At 42.5% G+C, this 10,356-nt stretch overlaps 1 protein-coding gene across 1 annotated transcript in view; it reads right to left on the bottom strand.

The window, feature by feature from the left end:
• Positions 1–268: 268 nt before the first annotated feature.
• dag1 (dystroglycan 1) overlaps positions 269–10,356 on the bottom strand; it is a 58,517-nt gene continuing 48,429 nt past the window's right edge. Inside the window, exons 3-4 of the mRNA XM_031306552.2 lie at positions 3,717–4,178; positions 269–3,407 (exon numbers count right to left, since the gene is read on the bottom strand). Coding sequence (XP_031162412.2) covers positions 1,581–3,407; positions 3,717–4,178 — 2,289 coding nt within the window. The 3' untranslated portion in view covers positions 269–1,580. The remainder of the gene's footprint in view (positions 3,408–3,716; positions 4,179–10,356) is intronic.

The following is a 10,356-nucleotide window of genomic DNA, read 5'->3' as shown; positions in this document are numbered from 1 at the left end:
CACAACTCAAAGATATTCAGTTTACTGTCACAGATCAGAGAAAAAACTTATAGAACGTATTCACATTTAACAAGCTGCAATCAAAGTATTTTAAAATGACTTAAACCAATTAAACAGCCGAGGCCCCAGAACAGAGCCTTGGGGAACTCCGCATGTCATATTTGTCCCCACAGACATATAATATAGGCAACACACGGTGAGCGATGTGCACTTAAAACTGGGTTGGCCCTTTGGGACGTGACATCTGAGAAGTTTGACTTTTGTTTCATAACAAATGACTCAAACTGATTCATCGGTTATTAAAATAGTTGGCGATTTAATTTAATGGTTGACAACTAATTAATAAATCTTTGCAGCTCTAGACGTGGCGTTTCACTTTTACTGGAGTTTTGTTAACCTCGGGTAACACTGTCGCCAAACTGACGTCAAATTACATGAAATCTGCATAAAAGTATACATTTTGCATCCAAATCCACATCAAAACTCTGCATTTACAAATTAATTAGATAATCTCTTTCGTGACAAAAACAGTAGTTCATGTTTTCTCACATTAACCTCATCCCACCCAGCTTTCTTACAGCGGAAGTTAGATCTGCCGAGGGGATGAGGGAAACCGAGAGGAAGGTAAGATTTTCATCTAATGGACTGTAACCGTTCTACCAAAAACAGGAATAAAAGAACTCTGCAGGTTATTTTAGCCAAGCAGTCCCTTTCTCCCACCACCAAGAAAATATAACAATCTATCAGAACATCTTCCAGATATACAGTGAATTTTAAAACCAATAAAACAAACAAATTACTTATTATTATTCATCTCTAAATCTTTTTTTTAGGCTACCTTGTTATTCATTCATCTTTAATAGACATTGTGAATAAGGATAGAAACAGACAACTAGTGTTAAAAGGCAAACCGTATTGAATCTGAATAAACACACACACTCATTCACACGCACACACCTCGGCCTCCCATTCTCTTGTGTTGTCTGCAGGGCTGATCTGAGATCCTTGTGAGAGCTTTTTTCATATTCAGAGAATCCCCCTCTCGTTATTTAAAAAAAACAACGAAAGTTGTCGCCTGCAGTGCTCTGATGGCAGTTCACTGTCTTCTCGTTTTATTTAAAAAGCAAGACAAAAAGACGAGTTGTTAGGCAAACGATTCAGTCCAGAAAAGAAAGAATTATAATGGGATAATGATGAAAAAAACAAAAGAAAAACGGTATTTTAAATGAACAGAGAAACAAATGAAAGGCTGGGAAAGGAGAGCACGTCTCCCAATCGCCATTGTCACTTCTGACCAACTGGTCGATCCAAAAAGCCAATGTGACGACAATTTGTTTGTCTTAGGCCACTGTAGTAGCTGGGCTACCACTAAAACAGTAGTTCCTCCCAGCTGTTTCAACCAATCATCCCCCCCCCCCCCCCACCCCCTAAAACCAAAGTCCCCTGTAGCTGTTTTGTACTTTAGCACCTCTTGTCATCTCTCCCTGTAAATGTCCGACAGACAAACACCAGAATGGAAACCGTCACTGTTCCTCAGGCATCCGTTCCCTCCACCCAATCAGAGGAGGGTTAAACAAGTCTTAAGGTGGCACGTAGGGGGGTGGCGATCTGTAGGGGGTCATGTTCTTGGGACGGGAACCCTTGCCCTCCAGGGGAGTGGTGAAGGGAGGCGGTGGCTGGTAGGGAGGCGCGTTGGGGTCCTCGTCCCGCAGAGCTGTGTACTCCCCGAGCAGCTCCTGGTTCAGGGGCGTGGTCTCTGGTGTGGCCATGTTGGGGTACTCTGGCGGCGGAAGTGGGGGCTTCTCTTCCTGCAGAATCAAGGGCATACTGGAAGATGGAGGCGGCTTAGAGTCATCAAGCTCATCGGCGAAGATGATTGGCACACCTTTTTTGATGAAGGTGGCCTGGTCCTCGATGGTCAACTTGCCCTTTCGTTTCTTCCTGTAGCAGATCATCGCAATGATGCCCGCTATCAACAAGATCGCCGCCACTACCACTGCAGGAATGACCGTGTGGAGATAGACGTCATCTGTGCTCTGTCGGCCGGTTCCTAGAGCTGGAGTGACTGCTGGAGGTTCTGGTATTTCAATCTCTCCAGGCGGGATAAAGGAATACGTTCTGCAGCTTGCCTTTCCCTTGATCTTGACATCCAACGGTCTGAATTCAGGCTCCATGGAGTACCTGAAGGTCTGCGAGGGTTTTCCATCAGCACTGGCGAGCGTCTTGCTCATCGCTATGAGCTGTTCCTTTGGACAAGGGTGATGTGGGAGGCTAGTGTTAGTCCACTCCACCACAATCGACCCTTTGGTGATGTTTCGTAGACTGACTGTACTGCTGTTGCGGTCCCCAAGTGCGTACGCCAGCTTCTTCACCAGAAGGATCTTCTTGTGGATGTCGTTTGTAATTGAACGCGGCTCCCCTTCAAATCGGGCCGTAAAGATCACAGGGGTCTTGTCATTGGAGGGCCAGCGGTTCACGCGGACCTCAAAAGCGTCAATCGCATTCAGGCCACCTTTGTCTGTTGCCTGCATGAAGTATTCATGTTTTCCCACATGCTGGGCATCGGGCAGGCCATAGAGAAGTTGGCTGGTGGTGTTGAACTGGATCCACGAGCCCTCTCCAACCACCTCATTGTGGTTCTGTCTCAAAGTTAGTCGCAGCTTGTCAGTTGTCCCGTCCTCTTTATCAAAGAATGTATCCGATGGGATCTTTACTTCGAAATAGGTGCCCACCAATGCATTGACCTGGTCGATTGGGTTACGCAGGACAGGTTTCTCGTTGTACGGGTCCGGGATGATGGCCGGGGATGGTGTTGTGCGCCTGGACGGCTTGGCTGTGGAGGTCTTTGTCTCTCTTGGCACTGGTGTGGTTTTGGGTCTCTTGGGTTTCTTGGTAGGTCTTCTCGTAGGTGCAGGTAGTGTAGCAGTGGCCTCCACAAAAGTCGGCCTGGTCATGGTTGGCTGGATTGGAACGGTGCTGGTGGTTTCCATTACCCTTGTTGGTTGAGGGGGTCCCAGGGTTGGGGTATGGGCAATGGGGTCACGAACTCTAATTGTAGGCTTGCCTGGGAGGGGAACGGGTCCTCTTACAGGGGGAGCAGAGCTTTCAGTTGGTGCCGCAATAGAGGGAGAGGAGAGGGTTGGAATAATCCTCACCGGAGGCTCCACTACGGTTGTTGGAGGAAGCACTGCCAGAACAGGTGTTGGGGTGTTGTTTAATTGGCGCCTCACCCGCTTTGGGACGTGGGGTTTCTTGTTGGCGATGTGCCATCCCACCACAGGGTAGCCCAGCTTGGCTGACATCGTGCCTTCTTTTGCAGGACCCTGGACACTGTTGATATTTGGGACTGTGCTCTGGTCCAGTGAGCAGCCGAGCTTCCAGGACAACAGAGCGCCATTCTCCACCACCTGGGGAGACATTGAGGAATTGTTAATTGAATTATCCATCTACTTATATATGTTAAATTATTCACGGACGAGCAAATATTTACTTAAACCACATACAAATGGGCTCCGTAGCATTCATTGTCATTAACTCACTCCAGTGTTTCCCCTATAATTGTACAGGGCGTGTTTTCCTACATTCATTCTTTCTAAAAGGTGACTTTAACTACCCAAGTAATTTGGTAAGATACTTATACTTTTACTCAAGTTACACTTTCATGTACTTTATACAGGACTGATTCTAATTGACAGACATTTACACACAATCTTTACCTTTTTGGCGTTCCCTGGCCCGGCCATGAACGCAGACATGTCGAACAGCCGGTTGTTGACCACCGGAAGGATCTTCATGTGCTGGAGCCCGACCCTGGAGAAGCTCTGCATGTCATCCAGGAGCTCCACTCTCTGTTCTGAACTCATCTTGGTCAAATCGGCGTCCAGGATCACCGTCAGCACCGTGACGGGTTCCTCGTTGCTACAGGCGAACGGCTGGGCGTCGTCTTCCGCCGAGGCTTGGTTGGATGCCAGCTGGGCTGAGTCTGCGTCCAGATGATCTTCCGGGTGAACCTCGATGGAAAACACCTCCGAGGAAGAAGAGGACTTTGTGTGGTTGGAGATGGATGCCGAGATGTAATGGACACCTTTGTCCTCCTCCAGAGGTAGACCCTGCAGGACTCGGCTGCTGGCGTCCCAGTGCAGCCAGGCGGGGAGCGAGTCCTTACCCATCTCTGTGATCTGAAGGACAAACAAAACAGTTGTTTCAATTAAAATTGTTCCGATACCAGTATCCAGCCTCCGATACAGCCTAGAATGCTGGTATCAGCGAGTTTGTGAATCTATGCACAGATCTGACACCACGTAATTTAGCCCTGAAAAACAATCTACCTTCTAAGGAGTTTATTTATCTGTTAAGACTAACTGTCAAAGTAGATAAAAAAAGAGTTATCTGGCATTTATTCTCTGTAATCTCTGAATTTGTTCATGTTTCACAAAAGGTATATTTCTTTTTTAACACCAGCATTTGGTCATGTGTTGGTATCGGCCGATAGTCAAGTTCAGGTAGCAGTATCGGGAAGAAAAGAACTGTATTGGAACATCTCTAGTTTCAGTATACATCCTGGAAGAGACGATTAATCACCAATGACTTCAAGCTAATCACAGATAAAGGGGGGGTATTTGATTTGATGAACACATGAATATTGATATGGAATGAATGTGTATGTGTGAGATGTGCTTGGGTGAGAATGTGCTGGTGTATGTGTATATTAGGGCTGTGTATTGGCAAGAATCTGGCAATATGATACGTATCACGATACATGGGTCACGATTCAATATATTGCAATATATTCCGATACTGTGCGTAAGGCGATATATTGGGATTTTTTTAAAGTATGATTTTAGAAAAACTAATATTTAAAAAAAGACATGATGTTCATAAAAGTCAAAGAAGTTTACTTTAGGTAAACAATTCAGTACATAGAAAATCAAACTGCCAGTTTGGGATTGTGGTTCCCAGGTTCTTAGTTAGCTAATGTTTATATGCTAAAGTAGGCCAAAGTTCAGCCATAGTTACGTTGTTAACTTCTAGCAAAAAGTCAGGCACTGCTAGGCACTGTTAGGCGAGGACACTAGTGGTGTGTCTCAGCATAGCCATCTAGCGGTAGGGGGTTTAAACACAACATAAACGTGAACCACTGTCTTACATGAATATTTTTGAACGTAAAAAAAAAAAAATTATATATATATATATATATATATATATATATATATACACGATACAACTTTATTGTCAGCCAAGGCTGAAATTCTTTTTGGAGAGGATGGCTCCAACAGAATTCGTTGCACCGCATACAATGACAATAAAGATCTATCATTCTATCTATCTTAAACATTTAAAAAAATAATGCTCATTCTGTCTGATCGAAAAGGAAATGGTTTAAAGAAAGAAAAAAGTGAATGACAAAAAGGGAAATTAAGGGCCTCACACACAGAAAGCTTTCAGAAGTACCCATCTCTGTGATCCGACGGACAAACTAGAACTAGAACGATATGCTGCGTATTGTCCCAAACAAGTCCCTCTGTGATGAGACCCTGTCTCAATGAGATTACCTGTATAAATACAGATTAAATCAGAAAAATAAAAAGTTAGTTGCAGCCCTATTCAGTGCATCTTGTGATATTTTCACCTTCTGACCAAAAGTACCTAAAAAATGAAATAAGGTCTCACCTATATGCTTTTTTTTACTCCCCATTTCCCATATTTAATTGGCAGCAGATAAGGAAGCGATCATCCAATTTAGTAATTTTTACAGAGAAATTATGACAGTTATTATGAAATTTCTGCCCGGCGACTCGCTTGTCCTTCGTCGTGTCTTTGTGATTTAATTTGCAATGTCATGTCGAGAGGCGATGGGTTTGAAGTTTTGAGGCGGTGCAACTCTGCGACAAATTAAATCCAACATTGCTCGAGGACAATACCTCTGACCCTTGTGTTGTCCTCGGGTCAAATTGGTCAAAGTTTTTTTATATCAGAAATATGCGTTTCTTTCAACCAAATTGCCCAAAAATAACATGGATGCATGGATGTATACGTTATATGGATACAACGTTCTTTGCAGGTAAAATGAATGATTACTTCCTTTGAATTTTGGGTGCCTGTCTTCTGATGACATGAAGACTGTCACCATTGCATTAATCTCCTCCAGGCTTGATTATTGCAACTCACTGTATCTGGGTATTGGCCATTCCTCTTTGTCTCGCCTACAGCTGGTGCAAAATGCTGCAGCGAGACTTCTGACTGGCACAAGGAAAAGAGCAAGCATCACACCAATTCTGGCATCCCTGCATTGGCTACCTATTAAATACAGGATTGATTTTAAGATTCTTTTATTTGTTTTTAAAGCCATTCGTGGTCAGGCTCCTCACTGTATTTCAGAACTCCTCAGCCCCTACTCCAAATCCAGGCCTCTTAGATCCGCGAATCAATTATTTTTAACTGTTCCTAGATCGAGGTTAGTGGGTAAGGGAGATCGTGCCTTTTCTGTGGCAGCTCCAAAGCTTTGGAATAGTCTCCCACTTTGTCTCAGATGTTCCCCCTCCATTGACAGTTTTAAAACACATCTCAAGACATATTTGTTCTCAAAGGCCTTTGGTTGATCTTAGAGGTTTGTAGCATCTTGAGATGATATTGTACTGTATTTCATGCATTTCTTGCTTTGTTTTTTTTTTTTTTATTATTATTATTATTTTTTTTTTTTTAATTAATTTTCAATTTGTACAGTACTTTGGTCAACTTTGGTTGTTTTAAATGTGCTATATAAATAAACTTGACTTGACTTTATTCAATTTTAGAGAATTTTTACAACAAGTTTCCAAAACAGTCTCCTGACTAAACTTTGACATAAACTAGTCTGGGATCCACTCAACATCCTCTATCTTAACTATAATCTCTCAATCATTCATGATTTCTGCTTATTTCAACTCACAAATTAAGTATTATGTCATATAAATAAGGTTTATTGACCATGAATTTAAAAAAACGCATTGACAAAAGTGCCAAAAACGTTGGGAACAAAGCGCCAAAAAAAAGAGTAAATTTTCAATTTTTAAAGATTATTTTTAAAGACATAAAGGCCTGAAGCCTTTATTATATAGAACAGCTGAAGATGTGAAAGGGGAGAGAGAGGGCGAACGACATGCATGAAAGGGCCGCTGCGACAAGGTCTGAGCCTTTGTACATGGGGCGCAGCTCTAGCAGGTGAGCTATCCAGGCGCCCCTCATTTTCAATTAAAAAAAAAATTCCGCCTTTATTTGATAGGAAAGCTGAGATATGAAAGGGGAGAGAGAGGGGGGGAAGACATGCAGGAAAATCATCACAGTTCGGACTCGAACCCTGGACCTTCTGCGTCAAGGAATAAACCTCTACATATGTGCGCCCACTCTACCAACTGAGCTAACCGGCCCCCCTCATTTTCAATTTTAACCCGGAAGGACAACAAGTTGTTTCCATTTTACATGCAAATATATCATCAGCACTTCAGTGTTATGCTGAAATTCCTGTTTTTTTTTCCTGTCATCTACAATGATCTACGTGGATTGTAAATAATGTTTGCGTTTCTTTCTGTGATCATTTTTTCAAGTTTGGTTTTCATAATCTCTGCCAAGAATCATGACATCTTCCCACACTACCGCCTCAGAAATTAGCTTTTTATCTACCAAATGAAAATGTCAGATTTAGATAATGACATTTTGAAATAATGACAGCAGAAAAGAGAAGCGGGGGACACAGAGGAGGGCGAGGTGTCAGAAGAAAAGACAGAGGGGGGAAAGGAACGAGAAAGGGATGATTAAACATGAGAACAGGAGGCAAAAAGGAAACGCAGGAGAATAAAAATCACTGAAATAGCTCACTTCTAGGGCCGCAACTAACTTTCATTGTCGATTAATTTGCCGATTATTTTCTCAATGAATCCTTTGCTCTATTAAACGTCAGAAAGTGGTGAAAAAAGTCCATCCCAGTTTCTCAAAGTCCAAGATGAAGACTTTGAATGTCTTGTCAGTCCAAAAGCCAAAGCTATTTGGATTAATATGATAATAAAACAGAAAAGTGCAGGATACCTCCATATTTGCCAGGCTGAAAACAGCATTTTCTGCTGTTATTGGCAAAGTAAAAACTTACTTTATACGTCTAATCGATAGTCAAAATAGTTTTTCTCCGTCTATCGACTAATCCATCGGTCGACTGACCGTTGATGGTCTAGTTTCTAAAGGGCAGTGGCGGTTCTATGTGTAGCCTTTGTGTGTGTGTGTGTGTCTGTGTGTGTGTATATGTATGTGTGTGTGTTCTGTGTGTGTTCTGTGTGGTTGTGTGTCTGTCTTTCTGTGTGTGTGTGTGTGTGTTCTGTGTGTGTGTGTGCTGTGTGGTTGTGTGTGTGTGTCTGTCTTTCTGTGTTTGTGTGCGTGCGTGCATGTGTGTGTGCGTGTATATATGTATGTGTGCGTCTGTGTGTGTGTATATATGTATATGTGTGTGTGTGTGTGTGTGTGTGTGTATTGTTTCCCCCCGGTGCTGCCTCTGTGCTGGTTAGAGCATTAATGATGTGTCTGGGGAGCACCGCCTCTACATAATTTATCAAGCAGGATTTATTAGCCGCAGAATTAACTGGTCGGGGCTGAGGAGCACAGGATGCATTTGTTCTTGTTTTTGGAGTTCTGTGTGCGGATGCATCTTCACTCCCCTGTGATCCATTTCTCTCCATCAGCCTCCTGCCAAGGGGACGTCCCCACTCGTATAATTGGCTAACTTATTTTAATTTTAGTCGTGTTTAAATTACAATTCAGAGCACTGCTTATGAATGTGTGTGTGTTCTATGTGTGTGTGTGTGTATATATATATATGTGTCTGTGTGCGTGCGTGCGTGTAAGGAGTAGGGCTTAGTGGACATTAAGGCTGCAACTAACGATTATTTTACATTGTGGATTAATCTGTGGATTATTTCCTGGATGAATGGATGAGTCATTTGGTCTCTAAAAATGTGGATCAGTGTTTCCCAAAAAGTCCCAACATAAACGTCCTCAAATGTCTTGTTTTGTCCACAACTCAAAGATATTCAGTTTACTGTCACAGAGGAGAGAAGAAACTAGAACATATTCACATTTAACAAGCTGCAATCAAAGTATTTAAAAATGACTTAAACCAATTAAACAGTAGAGGCCCCAGAATGGAGCCTTGGGGAACTCCGCATGTCATTTTTGTCCGTTCGTAAAAAATGACTCAAACCGATTAATCGATTATCAAAATAGTTGGCGTTTAATTGAATAGTTGACAACTAATGGATAAATCTTTGCAGGTTACATCCTGAACTGAACACAATGACTGTGATGGGTCAGTAAATCCCCCAAAAGCTACAGACTAAAAAAAGCAATGTTTTCTCCAAGTCACTGTGTTCAAACCAAAAACACAGAAGTGCCTTTTAAACTTCTCCATGAACGCAGCAGAGAGCGTGTAGCTGCCTGCCTCCCCAAAAGAACATGAAAAATACATCTAAATCCTCCAAAATGTCAAGAAACATGTCATATCTTTTCCTGGCACAAGGCTTCAGAGCGAGAGAGCTTGATGTTTGGCCCTAAAGGTGATGGTGTGCTCTCGCAGACGCCTCCAGCCCCCCCCCCCAAAAAAAAAAAAAACAACCCAACAACAACACACACACCACTGGCAAGGTTAGAGAGTAAGCCCTGCTCAAACAGCCACGGAGAACTCTGCGTTTTGGAAGATTGGAGAGATGTGGAGAAGCATGTTGGGAAGCTTTTAAAAGGTGCTGGCAAGGGCAACTTAGGGCGAAGACACAACATATAGAAGCAACAACCACTCTGCAGTGCCTACATTGGTATTTTTGCTTATTGTGATGTCATTTCTTGAAAAGGATCCTTTTTGCTAGGGATCGACCGATATGGATTTTTTAGTGCCGATACCGATTTTATTTTCATCAGCCTTAGCCGATGACTGATACGGGCTGCCGATTTTCTTGACCCGATTTTTGGAGCCGATGCTGCTTTTGCTCCCTTAATTTACATCATAAAAATGTAAAACCTGCCACACTGGATTTGTTTTTGGAATCTGCTCTGCCATTTCTTTAAAAATAATAAACAAAAACACAGATCAGTGTCACTTCTGCAATCATGTTACATTCATATCACCCAAATTATGTGAGCAATGTGCATCATATGGATGGGTGCACTGCATATGGTTAACTGTGCAAGGGTCAACATCTACAGCACAGCCTTGATGATGCATTGCTTGCTGACATATTATAAGACAGATATAATCAGGTCATCACAAAATGTCCTTTGTCAACACATTTAAATAATTTAAGAAAACAATAAACCTGAAAAGTAGCCACTGAAATCAAGTGC

The sequence above is a fragment of the Sander lucioperca genome, chromosome 6, assembly GCF_008315115.2.
Source record: "Sander lucioperca isolate FBNREF2018 chromosome 6, SLUC_FBN_1.2, whole genome shotgun sequence".
Lineage (NCBI taxonomy): Eukaryota > Metazoa > Chordata > Actinopteri > Perciformes > Percidae > Sander > Sander lucioperca.
Note: the sequence above shows the minus strand (reverse complement) of the source record. Positions and strands in the feature narration are given on the sequence as shown.